This window comes from Pezoporus flaviventris, unplaced genomic scaffold (genome assembly GCF_033815535.1).
Source record: "Pezoporus flaviventris isolate CSIRO_AGI_PZ_B2104156 unplaced genomic scaffold, CSIRO_AGI_Pfla_v1 ptg000035l, whole genome shotgun sequence".
Taxonomy (NCBI): domain Eukaryota; kingdom Metazoa; phylum Chordata; class Aves; order Psittaciformes; family Psittacidae; genus Pezoporus; species Pezoporus flaviventris.
In genome coordinates this window covers 6173501-6199877 of record NW_026892583.1, presented here as the reverse complement: position 1 = coordinate 6199877, position 26377 = coordinate 6173501, and the positions used below count along the sequence as shown (strand labels likewise).

The 26377-nt window shown below is 40.4% G+C and overlaps 1 protein-coding gene across 2 annotated transcripts; it reads left to right on the top strand.

Annotated features, from left to right (window-relative positions):
- The first annotated feature begins 168 nt into the window (after positions 1-168).
- TMEM87A (transmembrane protein 87A) lies at positions 169-25619 on the top strand. 2 transcript variants are annotated; one of them, XM_061462377.1, is made up of 20 exons: positions 169-333; positions 1305-1362; positions 4980-5077; positions 5267-5383; positions 6930-6983; positions 7085-7141; positions 9930-10077; positions 10745-10806; positions 13145-13328; positions 14157-14256; positions 14495-14588; positions 15738-15810; positions 16873-16977; positions 19194-19252; positions 19515-19618; positions 19976-20049; positions 20939-21000; positions 22131-22186; positions 23413-23443; positions 23779-25619. In XM_061462377.1, the coding sequence occupies exons 1-20, from the start codon at positions 202-204 to the stop codon at positions 23818-23820; spliced, it is 1710 nt and encodes a 569-aa protein (XP_061318361.1). In that variant the 5' UTR covers positions 169-201; the 3' UTR covers positions 23821-25619. The 2 variants fall into 2 exon arrangements, with proteins under 2 accessions (XP_061318361.1, XP_061318360.1); XM_061462376.1 differs by lacking the exon at positions 15738-15810 and adding an exon at positions 15095-15170.
- Positions 25620-26377: the final 758 nt, after the last annotated feature.

The window sequence follows — 26377 nt, the reverse complement described above, 5'->3', positions numbered from 1 at the left end:
ACACGATCTGTCACCGCGGCAGCCGGCGGACCCAGAGCGCGGCCGGGCCGGCGGTTGGCACCCAGGGGCGGTGACAGCCCGGGCTCAGCCGTGGAGCGGCTCCGCCCTCCGAACCGCTTCTGCCGGCCCTCGGCAGCCGCGTACCCCTGCGGGGAGCGGAAGAGGCGCGGCTAGCACGGTGGCGGCCTCCGTGCGGCAGGGATGGCGGCGCCGCGTTCCGGGGGGCGGCGGTGGCGGTCTGAGGCCATCCTGATGCGGCTGCTGGCGGTGCTGCTGTTGGCGGGCGCGGCGGGCGCCGGGCAGCGTTCCAAATGGCGGCTGCCGGTGCTCATGGTGAGTGGCGGTGGAGCCGCCGGGCCAGCGCGCTGTGGCGGCTGTGGGAGCGTGCGTGTGCGTGGCGGGGGTAGGAGGCCGCTGGTTCTCCCCGCAGGGAGAGCAGGCGGAACGGGCCCGTGCCGTCCACTCTGCTGCGGCCCTGCCGGCGGCGTCCCTGCCCGGGCCGCGCCTGTGTAGAGCCTGACCGATCCCGGGGTTGATGCGAGGGCGCCCGGCCGGGGCCCTCTGCCCGGCCTGAGCCTCTTTGGTGGTGCGGTGCTGGTGACAGGCAGGGGAGGCTTCTGAGGGAAACAGGCTCCATGGCCGGCGGAGGGAGCGTGGCGCCTGAGGGTCACTGAGGAGGGAGGTGGCGTCCCCGACTGGGGCCTGTGCGGGGAGAGCCTGGGCTAGCGGCCGCCGCCGTCGGGTTTCGCTGTGGCCTTGCTTCGGGGGAGCTGGGCCCCTGGAGCGCTGAACCGAGGGAGATGCGGGGCTCTGGGGAGGGATTTCCTGCCCTTCTGTTACACCGTCTGTGTTTGAAGTTGCGTGGAGAAAAGTTACTTTACCTCTCGGTAAGCCTGCCTTTACCAGGCTGCGAAGGGGAGTAGTGTACGCTCTTGAGCTTCCGGAACAGAATTAAAGGATTGTGGTGAACACTCCTGTTGATTTTTAGAATAAGATTTAGGTTTTGTTGTTGTTGGGTAGTCCAGACCTTTTCATTAGCAAGAAAATGCTAATCATTTCAGTGTTGACGAAATTGATTCAGTTTTGCAGAACAAAAAGCCCCAGGCCTCTCAAGAGATGGCTTGATTCTATCTGAGGGTAGATTGAAGGGGTAGTGAAGCATGACTGGGAAGTCTAGTAGGGCTGGCTCCCAATTTGGCATTCATTTTCATTGCTGTATTGACTTATAAGTCAGAGTGAAGATGTTTGCTTAAAATCGGTGATGTTAAGCCCACTGATATGTCTTCCTTTTGGTTCCCTTACAGGGGAAGAAGTTTAACTTTGGAAAGATTCTCTTCAGCAATACCACCATCTTCCTGAGATGTAAGTGGCTACAAGAGATTAACCTGCTCTGTCTGCTGTTTGACACCGCCCCGATTTAACATTTGGGACTCAAAACACTGTGAACGGTTTAACTGCTCTGGTTGCACTGCCAGCTAATCTAGCACTGGATGGAAGCCATAGATCTGGTGTGGTCGGGTGTGTGATCTGTTTAGGCTGTAGCAGGAATGAATGGTTCTGTTCAGGCCCTCTGTGGAGGGGGCAAGATAGGCAATGGGAGCACCACTTCATTTCAGGTAGTGGATAATCCGGAAGGGGATGCAGGAGGGAGCCCTGCTGTGAGATGTGCTTTCACTGTTTTAGATGTGCTCAACTCCTCCAGCTGGGAGATCTGGTGCTGACTGAACAGACTGGGCAGTCTGTATTGAGGGGTGACTAATGCCGGTATGCAGGAGGCAGTGCTTTTTGGAGCCCTGATCCTTTTTAGCAGGGTGCTTCTGGGAATGGTAAGGGAATGTCATTGCACACTACAGTAGAGCTGTTTTGAGAGCTGTTGTGTTTTCCTGGTCAGTGTGTGTGCTAAAGAGCGAACATGTTTGCAGTCTTCCTGTTTGTGCTTTATCTTTATTGCTCTTTGCTCATCTGGCCAGGGATATAGATTTTAGGTAACTGCCCAAAGGAGAGTTTCTATAAAATACGCTCTTATCTGTAAACATGAGAACAATATTGAGATGGCAGCAAAGTGATCCACGTGATTTGTGGAAGTAAATAGCTGATTTAGAAAGGCATTGAATCTTTTCCATGAACTTTGAGAATTTTAAGGGGTTGTTTGCACCTGTTCTTTCCATGTGGGGGGAAACTATTTTATCTCCAGCTCCTAATTGGGTGGTTATACAGGTACAGTATCTGTGAATGCCCTTCTGCACTTGCATCAAATGCAGAAATAAAAGTCACTTTAGAGACAATTAGTGATACCTGTGTCTTTGTCTTTTCAAGAGGTAGTTGTTGCTGTGATAGCACTTTTTTTAACTGACAAAATTAGTGTATCATGAGGATTAGCTAATGCTTCTTGATGAAACTGCTTATGTTGCTATGCTCTGTTATGTTTAGTAGCTACCTTATTGATTTTCAGGTTTAATTTCAGATACTTGCCCTTCCTGGGACAGTTTGTTTGGGGAGTTTGTTAAAGTGCCTCCCTTAAGAACACATTAATCTGAAATAGGAGGCTGGTATGACAGCGGTTGTTAGTGAAGGCCCATCATGTCAGGGTTAAGGTTTTCCTGCTTCTCAAGTGTAGTTCAGATGCTGGCTTTCACATCTTGCAGCAAGACAATTGCAAGCATGCAGCTGCAGAATCAAAATGTGAAATCTGATGCTTGGAGAAAAGGAGGGGGGTTTGGAAGGGCTTTTTGAGCTTTGGAAGGTGTTAGGCTATCTTGTCTAAAGTTTAATAGAAATAGTGTACTTGTACTAATGTGGCACCTAAGATATGAGTCCCCACAGTAAACTGTGGTATATCCAATGAGAAGTACAATTCAAATAACCAAGAGAAAATGGGAAATAAGGCATGCCAAAAACAAAATTTATTTGCTACAGGACAGGTTTGTGGCAGATCTGGCACTAAGAATTCAATCCCCTGGCTCCTGACTACACTGTGCTGTCAGCCTTTGTACAGGCGTCAAGCCTTCAAAATTTTCAATGAAGACACCTGCTTTGCATACCAGTGTGATTAAAAGATTTACATGAATTTAGATAAGGTATTACTGAATGAGGAAGGAACAAAGGCTGGAAACTTAATTTCGGCTTCTCAGCCTAGATGATACTTAAACTGCATATGATACTAGGAAGCTTCAACTTCACATATAGTTTCTTTTCTGCCGGTGTCTGTGGAAACTGGTGTCTCTTCTTTGCTCTCTGTTTCCTCTTCCATCTGCTCTGTGATGTCTGTGTGGATGATATGACCCTTCTGGCCAAACATGATTGCTCATGTTTTTTTTCTGGTTTTGGTGAGCACCTGCACCTCCTCCTCCTTTTTATTTCCCTTTCTTGATTTCTGATTTTGTGTGTGTGTGTGGTGTGCTGGTGTCCGATGCTTTTTGTTTCTGACTGGGAAGACTGCCACTGGTATTTAGTGTTGTCAATAATGAAGTTATTTTTATCTACAACTGAAGTGCTATTATGGAGGCATCTGGTTTCCTCTGTAGGATCATGGTAGAAATCCTGCTGTGAGTACAGAGACTGCATTTGAGTTGAATGATGCTGGATTTTTGAAGACTAAGGAACTTAGATTCCCATGTAGCTGAGTTCAGTAAGTGCTATGGATCCCTCCTTTTTTTTTGGTAGCACTTTTTTCAGATGTTCTTCATTTGATCAAGTTTATCAGAAGAACCTTTCTCTTTTAAGAATTTGCCATCTACCCATGTCACTGCAGTACTTGTGTTGCCTTTTAGTTTTTGTTGTGCCCCCTGCAACATCTAGGGCTGCATGGAAAATATATGCCTTGTTTTCATCTGTAAGGTGTCATAAGGAAACTAATTTTCAGTGACTGCATTCCACTTTCTTGTGGTTTTTGTTTTTTCTTTTTTCTTAATCTTTAGTATTAGAGACTCAGTTGTTGAGTTTTTAGCTCTACAAATATACTTGCTTTAGTAGTCATGTGGTTTCTAATGGGATTACTTAGTTAAGACTCCATGGCAGGGTCTTTCTTCTAATTGTGTTTTTTACCTGCAGTGGTCAATATGGAAGCATTCATTAAAAGTTCTGTACATTTGTGGATATGTGGTCTGAGATGATTGTTGCCTGTAAAAGTGTGGGGGCTTCTTAGCTACTAGAAACATGCTGTCAATTGGAAAGAGTTTTTCCGTATGTTAACTAGCAGAACCTGAACATAATCATTTAAGCGTGTCTTCCAAGTCCCTGAATAATCACTGCTCATTTTGTTTACGGATGAAGCTTACCTTCTTTACATCAAATTCTCTTCATCATGCTTTGATGATTTGAAACACAAAAATCGCACAGACTTTTCTGGGAAGAAGTTTTGTGTTTCACTTTTTGTGCATGTTTTTAATAAAGTGGAAAGTTGTCTTACTGTTATTTTAGGTAGCATTGCAGCTTTGACAGTGAGCTAATGCATAGATGGCTTGTTTATCTTTTGGGAGTGAGTTTCGTCTTTTGTGTTGACTTGCAAAATCTTTTTTATTTATTTTCTTGGTGACAGTATTGGTATATTTAAATAATCTGTGTGAATTTCCCTTAGTATTAACCTGTTCTTGCTTTCTCTGCCTGCTATGTGCCCCACACCTCTTCAAAAGGAAAGTCCTTTTACTTATTGTGATCACTTGGAGTGACTGCTCTTCTCTCTTTGTTTGATATTTGTAGTTGCTGAAAAATCCCTGATTGTCTTTGAGAACAAAAAGTTTCCAAGTGATCTTTATCTCTTTAATAAAACTGTGTAACATTATAATGGAAGTTTGTTTTCTACATACTTCCTTCTGTCACTGAACAATAACAGATTATTGAAGAAAATGTTTTTCTATTGTTTTGCTTTCAGTTTGAAATAAATATAGTTATGGTAGTTTGGCACTGAGTGGGAGGAAAAGCAATGGCAGGTAGAGGGTGTTACATGTTCTTATCTATTTTATTTTTGTTTTTTTTTTTAGTTGAAGGGGATGAAAAAGCTTGTGATCCCTCCCAGAGTTACAATGTTACTTGGTACTTAAGATATTCTGATTGCTACAATGAAGTCTTCAACTTTGGGGTAAGAATTGTGTGGAAAAACATGGTTTATGTTTTCTTCATCTGTCTTGATGACTTTTATCCTATTAAATTGTGTTCAAGAGTGCTTGTAGAGGGAAGCTACAGTGCTCTCAAGGTCTCGCAGTTGCCTACTGATAGAAACCATTTGATATATTGGATGCTAACCTAAGTTCTATTCTATGTTTGGCAGGATGAACAGGCAGAGTACTATTTTGGGGCTACATCTGAAGAGCATCCGGGTTGGTCAGGATACTATGCCACTTCTTCTCTCCTCTTTCCAAATTGCTCTGAGCTATTCAGACCTCAGGTATGGATAGAAACTGTTTGCTCTGATCTCTACTACCTGTGTTAGACTCCTATATAAATATCACTGTAGGTTGGGAAGTGCTCGTTTTCATCTATTTATGGCAACCAAACTGCAGTGATGATTTCTTATTTTGCTTTATCCCTGGCTTGCTATTCAACATCTGGCCCACCATTGCAGGGAGAAACACACCACTGTAAAGTTCAGTGGTTCTTTTTGTTTGTATTTCTGTATTCCGAATTTGTTTCCCTTACAGAAAGCTACTGCTAGTTGAGTAGAAGTGTGAGTGAAGCTCCCACTAAATTTGGGTCGATAAAGGACTAGCATTTTTTGCTTATAATGATGGAAATCAAAGAGTGTTAAGAAATGGGTTACTTAAACATTGACAGCAGGTTAAAAATTGAAAAATAAGTAGTGCAAAGACATGTTTGAAACAAATCAAATGGAAGAGAGAAGACAATACAAAACAGCATAGGGAAGTAATATGCAAACACAAGCTCTAAACCAGCTGTACATCACCTGGCCAAGCTGTGTGATCATACTAATGACAGTAACAATATAACACACAGTCTTTCTTTTAATGGTCTACTTACTTAAGAATTCAAGGCAAATTATGCAGTATTGCATCTGTGTTCAACCATTCCTGATTTAGACAGAATTATAGATAGAGAATACTGGAAAATGTCTCGTAACTATTGACCCTAGTGTTGTTTGCTTGGGGTTTTTTTGAGACATGCCTAAAGGTGACGTGAAAAGGGTTTTTAATATAAGAAATTACTTCTAATCCCATTGATATGTGAAGATGGCTTGAAAACTTTTTTAAAAAATACCTGTATGCTGCCTGCTTTTTATGTTCAATAATATGAGAAGTTCTACTTGGTTTAAAGAAGAGATCTTGTGGGTTTAGCTGTGTAATGTGAACTTGGGCATCTTAACTGAATGTCCAGGTTGGTGAAATAGGAGTTTTCAAAGTCTTGAGGTGACTTTCCCTCCAATTCCTTTAAAAAAAAAAAAAATCTTAGCTATTAATTTCTGAAATTTCATAGACACTTTTGCTTTTAGTATTTCAGCTCTTTTCTTGTGGTATAGCAGTTTTACTAGATTTCAGGTCACCATTGTTTGGGAGAGTTGGCAAAATCTGCATCTGTAATAGGCATCCGCCCATCTAGGGACTTTTTTTGCATAGACTAAGGCAGAAATCTCCATATCCTGTTTCTCTGTAGCCTTCATCTAGTAATAGAGATACACAACAGATTCATATTTGGAAAATAAAATTAGCTTCACTGCTGTGCTGTCTGTGGGTCCAGATCTAAAAATAGGCACCTGTTGTCTGAGGAGAGGAAAAGCAGCTCTCAAATGACAAAATATTAATCTAAGTATTCAAGATTCTCTCCACAAATTGACAGTTGTTGATTGAATAAAATGAAAGCTCTTTAATACAGCTGTTCAGAGAATCCTTCCTTATAATCAGCTTTATTGGAAGCTGTTCTGATAATGTCATGTTAACCTAAAGTGGCTGTAAGTGCTGTAACTTCCTTATCTTTTGCAGATTTTCTACAAAGAATTTGTTCATCCAGAGCCTCTCTCACCTGAGAAACAAGAGGTAAGTTTTGGTTTTTCTCCTTCTAATGAGAGAGTGTAGGCATGGAAGAGAGAGTTTTGGCATATTGATTTATCCATTTTTCCGTGTTTTTTTTCTTGAAGGGCTTAAAAGATAAGAAGGAGAGTGGAGGAAATCACACAATGGTGGCAGATAAAACTGTATGTATATTGAATACAAACATGGCTCCTAGCTGAGCAGTGTTAATTTGTTGTGTTTTGTGTGGTGGTTTTTTTGTTTGCTTTTTCCTGTGTGTGTGTGTTTATTTCTGTGTTTAAGAAATTACTGATGGCATTTGCAGGGATGGGGCAATTCTGTGGGGTTTTTTTTTTTTTTGACACCAAATTTTTATAGCTTGAAATTAGGAAGCACTGTGTGGAAAAAACAGAATACAGAGTAACAGAAACAGTAACTGCTGCTTCTACATGTGAAATATAGAACTCGTACCATTTGAACTGATGGCATAGATTAAAGAATAAATATATCTTTTTCATAGTAACTTAAAGTAATTATTGGTATGATCTTTTAAGTGGTAACTGATACTTAGGGATTACATTTGGTTTCATCTTTAATCAGTCTCTTAAAACATTGTACCTAACCAGTTGAGTGATTACTTTTGAATTTCAAATCTGTTAGTTTTTTTATTATGTATTCTATTCAAGCCTTAACCAGGAACAATTGTCAGAGTAATCAAACTGAATGTCCTGTATGCCAATAAAGAAAATATATGTAACTCCCTGTGTACTTAACAGGGCCGTTTGCCTTAAAGCTAACACATAAATAGCTGTGTGTGCAATTATGAAATCAGGGGACGGAGATATTTTAAAGGCAAAATTGGTGTATGAAAAATATATCAATTTTCTTTTACATTTACTGTCTTGTTTTTGGTGTTTTTTTTTTTTGTAACTAAGTCTTTTAATTTCAGTCAATATTAGCATAAGCTTTTCCTTTAATACATAAAATTCTGTTTGCTTTAGGTCTTGTAGACAGGAGGTTTTTTTAAAAGAAATTCATACTCCTAATACTGAAATTCTCTTGGGGAGGCTGTTATAAAAGGAGGCTTTGTGGTAGTTCTGCAGTAGTCATGCAAGTGGCATACATGTAGACAGTCTTAGTTTTAACCATAAAGCTGTTGGTAAATGTAGCAGTTTCTGAAATGGCTAGAATGTCTTCATTGTGGAATTAAGTTTTGTATGCTGCGGCTCAAATGAATCTCTGATTTGTTTTATGGTGCAAATATTTATCTGGGCAAGCTTCCTCTGTTTGTTCTCTGGCAGGCTTTGAATCTTAGAGGTGTGAGAACTGCGTCAGGGCCAGTAGTAGTTTCCACACGAAAAGACAACTTTGGCAATTGTTTTACTTCTCATCTACGTTTTCTATCTTACCATGTAAAATTCAGCTTTCATCAGGGAGCTGACATAAATAGTTAAGCTGTTGCCAAACAATTGATTCTGGGAGGAAAAAAGTGTCTCTGTGACAGTCCTAATGTTTCTAGATGAAAAGCAAGGAATAGGATGCTTTGCTGTTTTCTTTGGAGCTTTTGCAGTACCTTTGAGATGACTCTTGTAGTAAGCCAGTATTAAATTTGCAAATAAGGCCCGATCACCTCCCAGGTCTTTGTGCATTCTTTTGGATTAAAGAAACTAAATTTTTGAGAATTTAAGGTCTAATGTCTAATAAATAGATTTAAAAATTACATACCATATACATATGAAAAAGTTTTAGGCCTGAGAAAGGATGAACTTTATTTTTATGTGGAAGAGACCAAAGATAGTAGGGTGCTATGGAGCTCAGAAGTTTTTTATTGATCCTCCAGGTCAAAGGAGAGGGCCTTGAAATGGCTAGTTGAATCCAGTAGGTTAACAAAACAGGGGGTGTTGCTGTTCCATGGGACTTCCTTTGGGAAGCCAGGTCTACTGGGGGCTGATGGAGTCTTGCCTAACAAGGGGAGCAGCAGGTCAGAGGCTTGCCAGGCTGGTAAAGGTGGCTTTAAACTAGATGTGGGGGAGTGGGACCAATCCATCCCAGCCCTACCAGCTGGATACCAGCACCTGCAGTGAATGCTTGGAGCAATACAAAGCTTCTTCAGCTTGTTCGGAGCTTGGCTCAGATGTCTCTAGACAAATGCATGTAATATAGGGAATAAACACGAGGACTTAGAGATGTGCATGCACCTACAGAGGTGGGGTATCATTAGCATCAGGGAAACATGGTGGGATGGTTTCTATGGCTGGAGTGTTGGAACAGAAGGTTCTAGACTTTTTAGGAAATACAGGCCAGGCAGATGGGGAGGGGGTATAGCCCTTTATGTCAGTGACCAGCTGGAGTGTATGGAACTCTGCCTGGGGATGGATGATGAATCAACTGAAAGCTTGTGGATCAAGATTAAAGGGAGAGCAGTGATAGAGGACGCTACTCTGGGGGTCTACTACAGGCCACCCAGTCAGGAAGCCTGTGTGGATGAAGCCCTCTATAAGCAGATAGGAGCAGCTGTTTAGTCTGGAGAAGAGGTGGCTGCATGGAGACCTCAGAGCAGCCTTCTAATATCAGAAGGGGACTTATAAGGATCACAGAGAGGAACTATTCGTCAGGAACTATAGCAATAGGACAAAAGTTAATGGCTTGAAACTTAAACAGGGGAGATTTAGGTTGGATATAAGGAAGAAATTCTTTACTGTGAGACTGGTGAGGCACTGGAACAAGCTGCCCAAGGAAGTTGTGAATATGCCTCGCCTGGAAGTGTTCAAACCCAGGATGGACAGGACCTTGAGCAACCTGGTCTAGTGGGAGGTATCCCTGGCCAGGGCAAGGGTGTTGGAACCAGATGATCTTAAAGTACTTTCCGACCTTAACCATTCTATGGTATCACACATGTATGGTGAGTCTACTTCTGTCTTTCTCGTGTTTTCTTGATTATGCACTGTCTACATGTAGACATTTTATTTTCAGGCAATGAATGCTGTTATCAAAACTTGGCGAGATGGGCCATATATATTTATTGTGCAAATTGGAATTACAAATGCAAAGTATTCTACTACCAGAAATAATAAAGCGGAGAAGACAACACCTTCCTCGTATCAAAATAAACCTTTTACAAGTAAGATAGCTATTTATATAGTAAGATAAAAATACAGTGCCTTTTTTTAATGTATGCCAGTCTGAGTGTATTCTGAGGTACTGTTAATATCTACTGTATGGTTCAATTTCATAAGACACTATCCTTGATTTTGCATAGGTGATTGTTATTGCCTTAAAGATCCTAAGGCTGTTTAGTTTAAAAATGGAAGTAAAGAATCCCAAGCAGTTCAATTTTGAGGCTTGGTGGTGTGTTTTCAAAAATGTGCAGACCAACCCAGTGATTCATATGTCATGTAGCATACAAAGATCTTAAGTGTCACCTTGAAATGATAGTATATCTAACGGTGCCTTGATAACCTATCCAGACTTCAAAGAAATTTGGAAATCCCCTTAAAAAGTTAACTTACTTGTGTTTCTGAACTTCCCTGTTACACATGGATCTTCAGCACAAACTACTTTAAGTATTGCTATGAGTTACTTGGTAATGGAGCATGTCACTTTAATTGCATGCTTTTAGCTGAGTGTGTTATGAGTCTTAACTTTCTTTGATTAAAGTGCAAGTTAGATTTAAAAGCTATGTGAAGATTTGTAACTTCTTTGTGCTTGAGTAAAAATCAGTTAAGTACGTTATCCTGGCTTCCTCCTTTTGCATCTTGTAATTTGGTTATTGAATTGTCTTTTGATAGTGACAGTAGAACTGAAGGGGCCATATGAGTACCTCTCACTTGCAGATTATCCTCTGATGATTGTAAGTAAAACAGCTTTTCTTTGACCTATTAGGGTGTCAGTTGATTCGAATCTCAGTTAAATACTCTCCTTATACTACTACTTTAGGAAACACAAAGCAAGTGTCTCAGAAAAATAACTTAGTAGTGGCTTATGGTTTGTTTTTTTGTTTTTTCTTGGTTTTTTTCATTTATTTTGTTTGGGCTTTTTTTTGTTCGGTTTTTTTTTTTGTTTGTGGTGTGGTGGGCTTTTTTTTGGTGTTTTACACTAAATACAGGACAGGAAAAATAGACATAGATTTCAGATATTTGCATATGCCACTAATGTCTTCCTCTGGATTGTTTGACTTAAAGCCTGTCAATTTGTAGTTCCAGAAGTTACCAGTATCACTAGCTAAACTGAGCAGCTTTACTTACTGTTTTTCTCCTTAGCTCATAGCTTGGAAAATCTGCTATTCTTTATGCTTTTGCTTACAGCTACCTTTTCATTTGTCACTGCTTTCTTTGTTCTTCTACAGCTTAATCTTCCTTCCTCCACCCCCATGAGGTCCTTAATACTGCCTAACAGTGAAAGCATAATTGAGCTACAAAGAACTAATCCCCTTTCTATTCAGAGGACTTTTTGACTTGGTTGCTAGTTGGTTCTGTGGAGGCTTAGAAAAGGAAAGAACTTAAATATTTATGTAGTGCTATTGATCCCCAGCTAAAGCTAAAGTCTGTCTACAAGTAAGGTCTCTAGCCTGACTGTATTGGCAAGAGTGGCCTGTAAACAGGGAGAGCCTGACTGCATTTCTGATGTATATGTTTTACTTCCTGCAGAAGTAAAAAGCCTCCAGCAGCAATATTAACATGAAATTCATTGGTGTGAATGTCCTCACATGGCAGGTCCAGAAAAAGGTCTCTTCTAAATGTTTCTGTAGTAGAGCATCTGAATGTGAACTAGCATGCCTAGATTCTTACCACGGGAAACTGTGATTATTATTAGTGTTTGTTGTGATTTAAGTGCAGTCAGTAACTCAGACTCGCGCAGCCCGCTCGCTCACTCCCCCCTTCCTCCCCCCCTCCCCCTGCTCCCGGAGGGACAGGGAGGAGAATCAAAAGAATGTAACTCCCATGGGTTGAGATGAGAACAGTTCAGTAACTAAGGTATAACACAAATCACTGCTGCTACCACCAATAATAATAATGATAAAGGAAATAACAAGAGAATACAATACCACCAGCCGTATACCCAGCCTGACCGAGCAGTGAACTAGCCCTTCCGGGTTAACTCTCAGTTTACATCCTGGGCATGACATGATGTGGTGCGGAATACCCTTTTGTCTAGTTTGGGTCAGGTGTCCTGTCTCTCCTTCCTCCCGGCTTCCCCTCCTCCTTGGCAGAGCATGAGACTCAGAATGTCCTTGGTCATACTAAACATTACTGAGGTGTTATCAGCGCTGTTCCCAGGCTGAAAGTCAAAAACACAGCGCTGCACCAGCTACTAAGAAAGAGAAAAAAATGACTGCTACTGCTGAACCCAGGACAGTGTCCTATACTTCGGTTAAGTACTTCTTGATATTCATTTAATGTCTTCTTATCTCTCTTCTTAATCTCAGTGTCCTTTTTGAAAACTTAACTTGATCTAGTATGGTGCTGTCATTTAGAAAATTCAGTACTGAATAGTGTTGTTAAGCTTATTATTCGCTGTAGGAGACATACCTTGAAAGTTCTTCTGGAGCAACTAACACTGGACTGGAGAAAAAATAATTGCAAAATTACAATATTTAAACGAGTACCTGGGTTTCTTTTTCAATTCCAGATTATGGCTGACCTAAAGCTTGGTAAAAACCTCTCAAAAGTTAATTTCCAGCAAACTCGGAAGTTGTCAAATTATTTGAACAGAGGGTTTACAACCATCATCAGTTGCTTATCTCTGTTCTGTGGAATGTAAAGGTGACTTGCAAGCTTATTTGCAGAGCACCTTAAATGTAGGATGAAGTTTGTAGTAGAAAAATGTGTGAGAAGGAGCAGAGTTCCTGGTACTTGATTTGCCTGAGCTCTTATCTGAGTTTTTGAAAGCTAGTAGCACTTGATATCTTCCTGCGAAAAATTGCCTGTGGATAAATAGGCTGCTCTTCAAGAGAGAAATTGCTCAGAAATTCAATTACTTTGTTTCTGTTTGTTGGCAGTGAGATATTAGACTGTCAACGTAAAGAATCCAGAGAAGACAAAGGGCAGTGCTTGTTTCTGGTCACTTTTGTATATAGAACCACTATACTCAGGGATAAAATAGACCTGTCTTACAGTTGTGGAATGGAAACAATGAAATTATTTTTCTGGATCTGAGGCTCCTATTTCTTGTTTATTTTTGTGTAATAGTTTTTCATGGTGATGTGTATTGTGTACGTATTCTTCGGGGTTCTATGGCTTGCATGGTCAGCCTGCTATTGGCGGGATCTCCTGAGGATCCAGTTCTGGATTGGTGCTGTTATATTCCTGGGAATGCTGGAGAAAGCAGTGTTCTATGCAGAGTTCCAGAATATCCGCTACACAGGAGAATCTGGTAGGTAGCAGTTGCAGCTTGCAGTTTAATTGCTGGGGCATAGCACTATTGGCCTATACTAAATTGGGGTGACTGATGATATAATTACTTGAGGAAGGCAATTGGAGTTTCTGCATTTTTAATATACTTGTAGATCTGATGATCTGTGTATTTCTAAAGCTAAAATGCTGTTGCTTTCTCTGACTCCTGAGTGTCCTGTATTAGGGATGTAAAATGGTAGATTCTGAGGAGTATTCGCTATAATGTTGGCTTGAAGTTTAAAATTGGACTTCCTAAGTGTGGCTTATAATTAACTTCTGACAACTGGTATTGACTTTGGAAAGAGACTTTGAAACTCTTTGCTCAACGTGACAGCATTGCAGGTGACTTTTGGTATTCAGCCTATAGGCTGACAATCCATCTTAAGCACTTCTCTCCACATAAAACTTTGGGACTCTGTTTTTTTAAGTTTTTAGGATGATGCATATAAATGAAACTCTGCAAGTCAAACTTCATTATAAGTTTGTTAATTGGCCACACCCATGGCACAGGAGGTTTTGTTGGTTGACTTGTCTGGAAGGTCATCCAAGCTGATCTTATGGATAAACATTTTTACAGATCATTTGCTCTCCACTTTCTATGGGTGTACAACTTTTCAGCAGCTTTTTTATGCTAAGTGACCTATCTTTTCTGAAAGCTTGTACCAGATATAGGTAATGAAAAGATGCATGCTTCAGTAGCCTACTTTCTGAAATAATTGTCTGCTCTCATACTGTAATTGCATGCAATAGTTAATAAAACAGAAATTATATTTTAATAACCTAGCTTCCTCCTCTTTGCTTTTGGTAGTACAAGGAGCAGTAATACTGGCAGAACTGCTTTCTGCTGTGAAGCGCTCATTGGCTCGAACTCTGGTCATCATAGTCAGTCTGGGATACGGGATAGTCAAGTGAGTAGTTCTGTTGCAGGTTTGTTGTGTTCTATTAAGAGGCTTTTCACTGTTGGGTTTTAATAACTTAAGGGAGTATTTATCTCCCCGTAGTCTGCTACATAAAAGGTAGATCTACAGTGCCTTATTGCAGAGGCTTTTTATTCACATGCTTCATGTCTTATGTTAGACTCAAGTTGATGTGACTTCACTTTTTCCCCCCCTCACTTAATCTAAATTTCACTTTGTTTTCCTATAGGCCTCGCCTTGGAGTTACTCTTCACAAAGTAGTTATGGCTGGAGCCCTTTATCTATTATTTTCTGGAATGGAAGGTGTTCTCAGAGTCACAGGGGTCAGTAATAACTGCTTGAATTTTCTGATATGCAACAGATGCTTACTGAGTTTTACTTACAAGATAAGGGAGGATACCAGGGTTGATAGAAGGGAACAGAGACAGTGCAGTGGTTAAACTCAGACTGTGGGTATGGATTGTTGATAATTATTTGATGTTTTCTCTATCAGGATATAATTCTGTATATTTTGAAATAATTCTAATAGTTTTCTGATTTGTCAGGTTTCAGACACTTTATTCTGCCAGGACCCTTGCGTCTAATGCTTGGGATTAGGTAGGACTAGTTGCAGACACAGCTTGGGTCACCTGGCCATGAGTCTGAAAAAAAAAATACCAGTAACAACCACCACTCCAATTTTGGAGGCTGTACCTGGGGAAGTGCATGGGGGAGGTGCTGCTATTTGCTTCATGAAGAAGTGCATCTCAGGATATGAATTTCTGTTGTTCTGTTGGTTGGTATTTTCGGATAAGGTATTTAACATGTCATATATTTGGTACTTTTTCAGTTTTTCTATGACACTGTGGCTCTGATAGCAAACTTGGCCCTGTCCATGATTGATGCCTGTATTATTTTGTGGATATCCTTTTATAAACTGCAGAATGCTGCAAGCTTATTCACAGCTTATTATTTCTGTTTTACACTTAAAAGGAATAAAAGGCGATTTGCTTGTTTCACTTGGGGCTTCAATAGCTTTTGATGTACACAAATGGCAATTTTTGCCACTTTCAGTCAAACTTGTGCATGCTGGTGGAGCATTCGGTTTATCCCTGGATAGTGTAAAAGATTTAATTACTACCTCTCTAACAAGCTGATGGCTATTTTACTGTAATGGAAGTGGCACGTTATTGCAGCAATCGCCGGAGCAGAAGGCTCCTTTTAAGGGTGCTAGATTGACTTAATCTGGCAAACTATTTCTTGCCTTGCTGGTAGAAAACTGAGAACTGACAATGTGGTATTGTCAGTTCCCTCTGTACACTGGGCTGAACTCTTGGTTCAAACCCTCTGCTTCTGTAGTAAAACTCAGAAGCTTTGTGGTGCAGTATTTGTGGTTTCTCATCAAATAGACCTCCCCCCCCCCCCCCCCCCCCCTTCTTCTGTACCTTGTTTCCTTTTCGGTTTGTTCTTACTGGCTCTCTCTTTGTCTCTAGGCCCAGAATGATCTTGCCTCCTTGGCTTTTATTCCCCTGGCTTTCCTAGATACTGCCCTGTGCTGGTGGATATCCTTCACTATTTTACTTGGTGGGGTGTTTTTTCTTTCAGATTTGGGTTTTTTTTTTTAATCTTTTTGGCTGCACTTTTTTATTTCTTTTATTATTTTTTCTTTTTTTAATTGGCTTCAGGTATATGTTCTTTCTACTTTGGTAAAGTTAATAGAACCTCTAAATTGAGTGTTCAGTGTTTAGGTAAGCTCTGCTACAGCCAGTGCAAGGAAAACTAGGTAACCGCTAGATATTTGTGTTAGAACAGCTCCTGAACATAGACTAGTTACATCTGTCAGTTATCAGTCTCTGATTATTGAAGTATGAAATTAATTTGTTCTAGTGTAGCACTGTAATGTGGTGCCTTTGGAGAACAGACTCAGTTTGTATTTTGGGGAGAAGGTTACTTAGCAACATCAAACATAAAATCCTTTCTTTAAAATTTGACCTCAAAGTAGGTGATAAAATGGGGCAGTTTTAACTTTTTGTTCTCATGACATATTGCATCCAAATCTTGTGTGACTTTAGCAACAGCTGTCATATGCTGAAGTCAAAGCCATGTTAGCAAAATCCCTATAAAGTGTTTTTAATCCAAGTCAATCACAAAACTCTATTTAAAATTGAAATAGCTTGCTGCCCAGCCATGACAACCACAGTTCTTTCCTACCAGGGTGTCTCCTGTAAGCGCTTCTCTTGTTACTATGGAAATAAAGTTGTGTGCAAAAGGGTGAAGGCAGTTGTATGCACTAATTGGATTTTTAACTCACTTCTAGTTCAGACTTGATTTTCCATTTATCAAAAGTACATCTGACGCTTTCCTGGAGGAATGGGCCATAGTCCAAAACAGATACTTGGATACCATCTTATTGTGACAAGTCCAGGTGTAGATGACTAAATAGCATAAAAGGTATGAATCCTGCTCATTGGCACCTTTGCCATAGGATGAACTTTTCTCTTACGGAGTCTGGCCTACCTCTTCAGAGGGCAAACTGTGTGGGTGGGAGAGCTGTTTATCATAAGATTTGTGTAGTCCTGAGTCTGTGGCTTTTACCTTCAGAGGCTTTCCTTGACTTTCCATACATATTCATCAGCTTAACTCAAACAATGAAACTGCTAAAACTTAGAAGGAATGTGGTGAAACTCTCTTTGTATCGGCACTTCACCAACACACTCATTTTGGCAGTAGCAGGTAAGCATAAAATTATGTTAATCAAATAAGAGCACTTGCCATTTCTGTATGTTATTTGATCACTAAAGCAGATTTTTGTGTTTTGTGATGTTTCTGTAAATGCAGTCAAAATATTTGGTATTTCTAGCACTTGACCTGTGTCTAATAGTAGGTCTATGCCAAGTTTTATGTTGATACTTCATAGGCAGTGGATTACTAGTACTGGTGTTAATGAGATCAATAGTTCTGTGCAGCTCCTATAATGGAGCACTGTCATCCCTTTTAAAGCTGCCGGGGGCAAAAGATTATTATCGCATGCTGTTAACTTCGCAAAGGTAGTTTTTGCTAAAATCACAGTATCACTGTGTACTATGGGATTTTTAAGATACTTTAGAGATTGGATAGCTGAAAATTAGAGTGAATTTTGGAAAAACAGTATTCCTACTATTGTGACATAATGCCCTCTGTATTCTGGAAGAATACAGATTCAGATTCTCTTTCCATTTCCAGTAGTGATAAATTCAATTTCAAGATTAGATCTGTTAATGCTTCCTGGTGCTCAGCTCCACATCTGTTTGGAAACACTATTCATACAATGAGCAGAAAACTTCCAAGGATTGTGCTTTTTTACTTAAACAAAAAAAGCATTTCTTTTGATCAACAGCTCTGATTAAATTCCTTTCAGCATCTGGTTCAATTTGGTGGCCTTCTATGATGGGGCTACAGAACTGATGGACAGGGGTAGTGCAGTTGATGTAATCTACCTGGCCTTGTGCAGAGCGTTCGACGCTGTCCCACACGACATCCTTGTCTCTAAATTGGAGAGACATCAATTTGATAGGTGGACCCCTCGGTGGATAAAGAACTGGCTGGATGGACGTATGCAAAGAGTTGTGGTCAAAGGCTCAATGTCCAGCTGGAGATGAGTAATGAGTGGTGTCCCTCAGGGATTGGGGTTGGGACCGGTCTTGTTAAACATCTTCATCGCTGACATGGACAGTGGGATTGAGTGCACCCTCAGCAAGTTTGCCGATGACACCAAGCTTTGTGGTTCGGTTGATACACTGCAGGGAAGGAATGCCATCCAGAGGGACCTTAACACGCTTGTGAGGTGGGCTGATGCCAACCTCATGAAGTTTAACCATGCCAAGTGCAAGGTCCTACACCTGGGTTGGAGCAATCCCAGGCACAGCTACAGGTTGGGCAGAGAAGAGATTCAGAGCAGTCCTGTGGAGAAGGACTTGGGGGTGTTGGTCAATGAGAAAATGAACATGAGCCAGCAGTGTGGGCTCGCAGCCCAGAAAGCCAACCGTATCCTGGGCTGCATCAAAAGCAGTGTGACCAGCAGGTCGAAGGAGGTGATCCTGCCCCTCTACTCTGCTCTTGTGAGACCTCACTTGGAGTATTGTGTGCAGTTCTGGTGTCCTTAACATAAAAAGGACATGGAGCTGTTGGAAAAAATCCAGAGGAGGGCCACGAGGATGATCAGGGGACTGGAGCACCTCCCGTATGAAGACAGGCTGAGAAAGTTGGGGCTGTTCAGCCTGGAGAAGAGAAGGCTGCATGGAGACCTCATAGCAGCCTTCCAGTGTCTGAAGGAGCCCTGTAAGGATGCTGGGAGGGACTCTTCATTAGAGACTGTAGTGACAGGACGAGGGGTAATGGGTTAACACTTAAACAGGGGAAGTTTAGATTGGATATAAGGAGGAAGTTATTTACTGTAAGGGTGGCGAGGCACTGGAATGGGTTGCCCAAAGAAGTTGTGAATGCTCCATCCCTGGTGGTGTTCCAGGCCAGGTTGGAGAGAGCCTTGGGTGATATGGTTTAGTGTGAGTTGTCCCTGCCCATAGCAGTGGGGTTGGAACTAGATGTTCTGATGGTTCATTTACTTCATGGTATGCTTAATTTGTCAGCTGATAATGAAACCATGGTTTCGAGGCTAGTTGAAAGTAATTTAAGAATTGTGAATAGGGATGAGGAGTTGGCTAAATACTTCATACTTCATTTATGCCTTGATTCTCTGAAGAACCAAGAGCAAAATATATCGGTCTGTGCCTGAATTACCATGTAAGGTCAATGCATTAAATCAATCTCTGGTTTTCCAGAACTAACAGATTGGATTCCAAGAATTCCCTATTTGGGTCTTTGCCCTTTGTTTAGGAAACAGTCCTGTCAGTAGTGTATTTGGATTAGCATATTTTATACTAATAAGCAGCTTGTTTGTTTTAATATTGCAGCATCTATTGTATTTATCATCTGGACCACCATGAAGTTCAGGCTGGTGGACTGTCAGTCGGTGAGTTCGTATTGAATGCTTTCTGCAGTTGCTGCCTCTTGATACATTTACATTTGGCAGTTTAAGAGGTGAGATTGGGCATTCTGGAACAGATTTTTCTGTGGATTATGTCTGGAGTAATGTATCACGTAGTAAAACTCTCACTGTTGTGGGTAATGAGCCCCTTTGTTAGATACCTGTAGTTCACCCTTAGAAAGAGCTAAGGACATGGAGCCTCTTTCTTCACAACTTTTTCTGTTTGTGCTGCTGTTTTCATTGACAGGACTGGCAGGAGCTATGGGTGGATGATGCCATCTGGCGTTTATTGTTTTCAATGATCCTTTTTGTCATCATGATTCTGTGGAGACCATCTGCTAACAACCAAAGGTTCGGCTTTTCTTAACCTCTAAAAATACTACGTTTTCTGGGAATTCTTGTTTATCCGAAGTTTTGCTGATGGGTAATTTTAGCTGCTGTATACTGATCCATAAGTATACCAAGAAGCGTGTGTAGGGGCTTGAGGAAAAGTAAGTGTAGGAAGTCACACACAGATAAAATTCAATCTGTTCTGGTGGTGAATTTAAATAAAGAAGTGACTGAAACTTTTGATTGTGTAGTTTAGCATAGGTCTTAAAAACTACGAACTATACAGAATAATCAAGTCATGTGAATGTTGGGGTGATGCATCTCTTGGGTGGCCAGAGATACTGTTCTAAGATAACTTTCACTCTTTCCCTCATAAAGGTTTGCTTTCTCACCCCTGTCTGAAGAGGAGGAGGATGATGAGCAGAAAGAGCCAATGTTGAAAGAAAGCTTTGGTAAGAGAAATTTTTTTCTTCCCCCACTGAATTTCAGTGTTGAAAATGCACTTCTGTGACAGAGGTCTCTGTTCTCTTGCAAAAAGTTCACCACTACTGTGAAAGTGGAGTCAGTGCCTCCCTGTTGCCATTGATGTATTCAGTTGTAGAGCAACTGTTGGCTTTATGTTTACTGTTTATATTGCCTTTATATTGTTTAATTCTGGGGTTTTCAGATGACACTGAGCACACCGCTACTGTTGCGGTTGCTCTATCATGTCCACTGGACTGTGTGTTATTAAATATGTAGAATCATATGTTTGGGTCTGCTCATGATGACAAGATCTCTTAGATATTGTTGCTAGGCAGTGGTTTAGTTTGCAGTTCTCTTAAAATCCAGTTTAAGGATCTTCATTTATTAACTGTTCTCTGAACTCTGCAATCTTCTTCATAGGGCCTACTACAGGAACATCCAGTGTAAACATATGAAAGAATATGTTTACATATTTATGAAGTTACATATAAGTGAAAGAGTCCTGCTCTATAACCCTGGATTGCATCTTTCTCTCTACTCACCCTGCTCATACTATAAAACCCTCCTTTCCCTGCCTCCCATCTCCCAACTATGGCTATTGTAACACTACTATTTATAAGTTGTGTAAAACGTAGGGTGATGTATCTACTGCTGCTGTCTGTCTGTAGATCAGTTCTGCTGGAGATTGCACAGCCACTCTGGGCAACTGTGTCTTTGAGTTTTGTGCTGCTGCTGTCTGGCTTAAATAAAAGGACTAGAAACTGATTTTTCAAAATTTGGATTTGAAGAAACATTCTGATTCAACACTCAACATTCTCAGTCTATAAACTGTTCTAGGTCACTTAACCCTATTTTTTTTCCTTCTTTTGTCTTTAGAGGGCATGAAAATGAGGAGTACAAAGCAAGAACCAAATGGGAATGTAAAAGCAAATAAAGCTGTGAGTATGCCCTCTACCTCCAAGGATGTACATCAACTTCTGTCTTGCTTGGCTGCCCTCCAGTAGTAGCTTACAAATAGGCAAAGTTTTCAGCGTATAAATGTGAGTTTCCTAGTTTGCTTCAGAGTGGGAGTGAGTCAAACTATCATATGTTCACAGTACTTGTGAAAGTAAAGTAAATACAGGTTTTTCATCTAATTTTCTGTGAGTACAATGGCAGCTTTAGAATTCAGTCTGTTCTTCTTTAGGAATGCTTGCACAATCCAATGTAGATGGAACTGTATACTACTGTGTTCTGATAATGAATAATACAATATTTTAACAAGTTTGTCAGGTGAAGAGGGATGCTAAGCCGTATTTTAAATAAATGCCTTCTAATTTTGAGGTTTGTGATTCATTATTCAAATTGGGCGATGTGTGCATTATGTAGGTACCTAAACAGTTTGGGTGGAACATTTTTAATATATCTGTATTTTTTTCCTGTGTGGCTTCTACGCAGAGGTTTCACATTCAGCTAGGAGATAGAAAGTGGAAAGAAGCTGAATTCATGATAATAGCAGTAATATTTGTGTTATTAACAGTGTTTTTTCTTAAAGGTTGGTTGCAATGGTATACTGTTTATAACATGAAAATCAAGCTTGAAACAACTGTGTTGTGAATTAGTGTTCATCAGATCAAGACTATTGACAGGATTTCTCATGTCTAACTTACCTTTGCAAAATCTAACTTGCGCTTTTTATAACAGTTTTTCATCTCTTAACACCTTCTACAGATAATGTTCTTTTGTGAGAGACTAAACTAGATTATGTAAATAACCAAAGTATCCTGAGGGCCTGCTTTTTTTAATCACTATTAGAATAGTACAGAGTTGAAAGCAAGTTATCGGAGGTGGGCTTTTTGGTTTGGTTGTTTTTTTTTTCCCATGGAATGTGTTTTCTGTAATCCAGAAATCAAGTTAAAGGTATGCTTGGTTTTTCTGTGTGTGTGGTTATTTTTGTTATATGTTTCATTTGTTTAACTGACGTTATAAATACGTTAGTTTTCAAGTAGGCTGAGAAGAAAAAGGCTTGCATGTGACAGCTTTTTGGGAAAACTGACTTTTGCTTTCCATTTAATTTCTCTTCTTGTAGCAGGAGGATGACCTGAAGTGGGTAGAGGAGAACGTTCCTTCGTCAGTGACAGATGTGTGAGTATTTTTGTAGTCACAATAAAATCAAGTTCCTTGCATACAGGAACACAAATACAACATGTTGTAATGTAACTTGTATGCTGCGCTTACATAGGCAGATACTTAGTTCAGCCAGGAATTTGCCTCTGATTTCTTAGCATGCTTCCACTTGGCTTTATCAGCCTGTCAAAGCTCATGCCACTTTGAATACATGCAGACTTAAGGAACATCATCTCAGATTGTGAAACCACAGACTGGTCTGTTTACGCTTCACTGAAGTTAAAACTAAATAAATAAGTCCAGAAAACAAAAGAACAAACCCTCTCTGTTTAGTGCTCTGAAAAGTCCTTTGAGTATTTTGCCAAATGTAAACCACTGAATAATGTTACTTAGTTCTCAGCTTTACGTGGAACATCTGTTGGAGTCATTTTTATGCTTCTGGCAATAGGCAGTCCATATCTATTCTGCTTTTAATAACTTTTGCATCTTAAAAATGTCTGTGTCTAAATTTTTCATACCAAAGCATACCAAATTATGTTAACAGATCTGAACAGGTAATTCTGGCAGAGGATCTGGATTTAAATATACAACTCTGCTTGAATTTAAGGACCAGAAATGAAATAGAAGCTTCAAGAGGATGAAAAAGTGTATTTTCTCAATTAAATTAGTTTTTCCTAGATCTGTACTTAAAAGAATAGTAGGATTCCCTAAGAAAAAAAGCACTAGACTGGTATAATCTAGGAAAGGACACTTTGAGATAGTCTGCTGCAGGGTTTTCTCTTCCTGAAAGTATGATCAGGGCTGAGAAGAGATGAGATCCCAACAGATGGGAGGTCTGTTGTGGTTGAAAAGGCTGCGGTACCAGTGTAACTCGTTTGATTTCTAGGATGTTTTCACAATATGGTCCCATATTGTAAATATCTTCAGTGTAGTTCAGCAGGCTCCTGTATGAATGTTGTGACTTATGTCATGGTGACTTGGAAATTGTTCAGTTGGTAATGAGAAGCTTAGGAAAAAAAACCCCAAACTGTGAAGGTCACTGAGGGTACTTGTTCGACTCTGCCTCTTTTGTGTGTCTTCTATAATTTCTCTCTGTTTAATTGAAAGGTCTATCTTTATTATTGTTTTCCTGTGCTCTAAAAACCTTAAGGTGCAACATAAGGCTGAAGCCATTTGTCAGTAATAGGCTCACAGTAGGTGCTCTAATTCGCTTGATTATTTCTTTCTTTTTCTCCCCACTGCAGTGCTCTCCCAGCTCTTCTGGATTCAGATGAGGTCAGTAAACAAATCTTCAGTTCAAATTAGTCTTCTGACATGCCAAAGGAGTCATGAGTCAGCTATTAAGGACTTGGCTTATTAGAACTGGACTCTGATCTTGCCAGTGCAGCAGTAAAATACTGCAAGGGGGGGAGAAGGATAATGGGAACAACAAGGATACCACTTCTTATAATGCATTCTGAAGGAAGTGATTCATCTGCTGTATAAGTTGAACTCCTGATTTAAAACTCATACGAGTGTGCATTTTTTGTGAATGTAAAGCATTCCATCTTATTTCTGAATAATGTAAACCTATTGGGATAAATAACAACATTGTGTATTTTCTTTTTCAGGAAAGAATGATTACACACTTTGAAAGGTCCAAGATGGAATGAAGGAGTAGCTTATTGCTACTGGAAGTGGAGATGCCTCTTTTAAAGATGCTTGGTGGAGCAAGTGCATCCTGCTGATTTTGTTTCTTGATCTCAGCCTTGGAAGTTTGATGCTTTATTGTCATGAGGGCATCTTGCTGTGGAAGAAGTTCACAAGGACATTATAAACCTTTTGGAAATTTGAATTTACAAAGTTGCTGCAAGTTTGGATTTTTAAGCAATTTAAATGTGTACTATTCCAGCACCTTCTGTAACTTTTTTCAAATATTTAATCTGTGAACTAAAATTCCTAATGTCTGCTTGAGGAGTTTATATTTCAGTGTTACTGTTGACACTTAGAGATGAACTGCCTGTACCTTTTCGGGGGGAGGGTGGGGACAGATAGAAATAAGCACTGAAGAAACAACAGACCCATTTTCTGATAGATAATGGCTTCCTGCTGTTGTATGTCATGTGTCCAACACGAATAAGAGGTTTTAGAAAAAAAGCTCCTGATAATGAAGAAAATTAAGATGCCAGAAAGGAAATATTTGGAAAAGTTACAGTGATACGTGTTTTTAACAAAAGCAAGTGCAATTTTATTCATAACACTGTGTAAGAAGATTTTTCTATTTTAAATGCCATTGACCTATAGGTAAGAGCTGCATAAAGCTAACACTTGCTGTTGTGGCACATCTCATTGCCGGCAATGTGGTGAATGCCTGGAAAAATGATTTGCCCCTACATTCTGTGTGTTGCATGGTTTAAAAAGAAAAAAAGCAACAACCAACAAAACCATCACCAAACCCACTCCTGCAGTGCTTAACAACTGCTTGACTACTCATGTTAAGCAGGTACCAACTAGGCGTTGTAAGCAGAACTCTTCTGTCTGTGCATGGAACATCTCCCACCAAGTCAGCACTCTTCTATGAGAAGATGGTGTTGCTTTCTAGAGGGTGTAAGCAGTGCTCACCTTACTTGAAAGAGGCTTTAATGGGAGTCCACAGTGCTGGGATAGTTCTGTTCCCAGTGTCTGTTTAGAACTGCCTCCCATGTAAGTGATTTAATGATGGGGTTTCCCATCCCAGTTGGTCCCTGTGGCCAAGAGGTACTCTGAGATCACTGTGTTTCAAAGTTGCAGATTTCTATTCTATGTAAGTGCTTTTTTGTTTTTCCTTTTCAAATGAAAAAGAGCTTTTGGACAATGTTCTGTTTTTATTCTATGCTTGGCTGTAGAGGCTTTACTTGCAATGACTTACTCATGGAAACCCATTGTGGACTGTATGACAAAAGCTCTAGTTTGGGTTCATAACCTTTACCACTGATAATTACCAGGGAAGCAGCAGCACAGCTGGGCTTGAGGGGAGCTGATGAGGCTGCTGCTGGAACCGCACAGGGACTCAGTTTTTCTGGTTCTTCACTCATAGCGGTGTCAGCAGAAGTGAACACATGCCTGTACTTCATTCATTCCACTGTAAGGTCTGGTAGCTTAGTTCTAGTTCCATCTTTATCAGCAATTTATGCTGAAACACTACACTTTACAGTAGAGTAGCTGAGGCACAAGTGTATAGTCTCTTCTGCTAGCTGTGCTGTGAGGCAGTAACCCCTCAGCAGATGGGCAGAGAAATAAAGCTGAGCTATAACACCTCAGTCTTGACAGTTGCTGGAGCTCTTCTGCCATCCCCATTAGGCCACGGGTAGAATCTTGAATTAGAAAACACTTATAATTTGCTATGCTTAATTGATACAGATTAAAAAAAGTTACCTCCATGTCCTTCTGGGGAGAGGAAATTTTGTGAAATAAAGCTACATGAAACTCACTATTTAATGTTTTTTCTTTTTTTATTCAGGTCTTACTGTTTTGGGTTGTTTGGGTTTCTCTGAGACAAATAGGGAAAAATGTTCCCTACTGGAAGCACAAAAGAAGTTTGTATGTACTATTTAATAAAAGCTAGGCAAAGAGTAGAAAGGCTTAGATTGTGTCCTTCCACATTCTTACTACGTGTTGTCTCACATGAGAAAGCGTTAACGCCTTCACAAAGCTCCCTGACTTTACCTCTTTACTGCATCATATTTATAATGCAGTTATTCCCAGTAGCTCTCCTTTTTTCTTGTTAAGCTTGACAATTGAGTGGAAGTCTGTCACTTGAAAAGCCAATATAGATGGGGCAAATGATACATTTGTGAACAAAAGTGAAAGATCTAAACAAAGTTCCTAATTGCATTTAAATAGTAGCAGTGTGGTGCTTTAAGCCTACAATGACAGTGGTCTTGAGCAGTTCTGTTTGCCTTCTACCCTTCCATTCCTATAGTAACTTTATCAGTGTTTGAAGTTGTCCTGAACTCCCCAGGGAGCTTGTTGCTCCCTTAGTTAGCTATTCTTGTTCTGCTCATTTGGCAAAGTTTCTGTATCCTTGGATGATGCATTTGCTCTTTAGCACGCAGCAGGCGTGTGCTGTGACTTTTGTCTCTGCAGTCTTACAGAGAGCTTGCATCAGAGCCCAGCTGCCACAGCATCATGCAGGCTATAGCACAACTACCACCGCGGAAGAGGGGCTAAAAGCAGTGGGTGATGAGTGAA

Bases quoted from the DNA above. Each gene is read 5' to 3' on its own strand.
- TMEM87A (XM_061462376.1), top strand. From the start codon at position 202: ATGGCGGCGCCGCGTTCCGGGGGGCGGCGGTGGCGGTCTGAGGCCATC. The intron at 7,142-9,929 runs GTATGTATATTG...TTTTATTTTCAG, and splicing joins CAATGGTGGCAGATAAAACT to GCAATGAATGCTGTTATCAA. The intron at 15,171-16,872 runs CCTTTTATAAAC...TTCCATACATAT, and splicing joins CTGTATTATTTTGTGGATAT to TCATCAGCTTAACTCAAACA.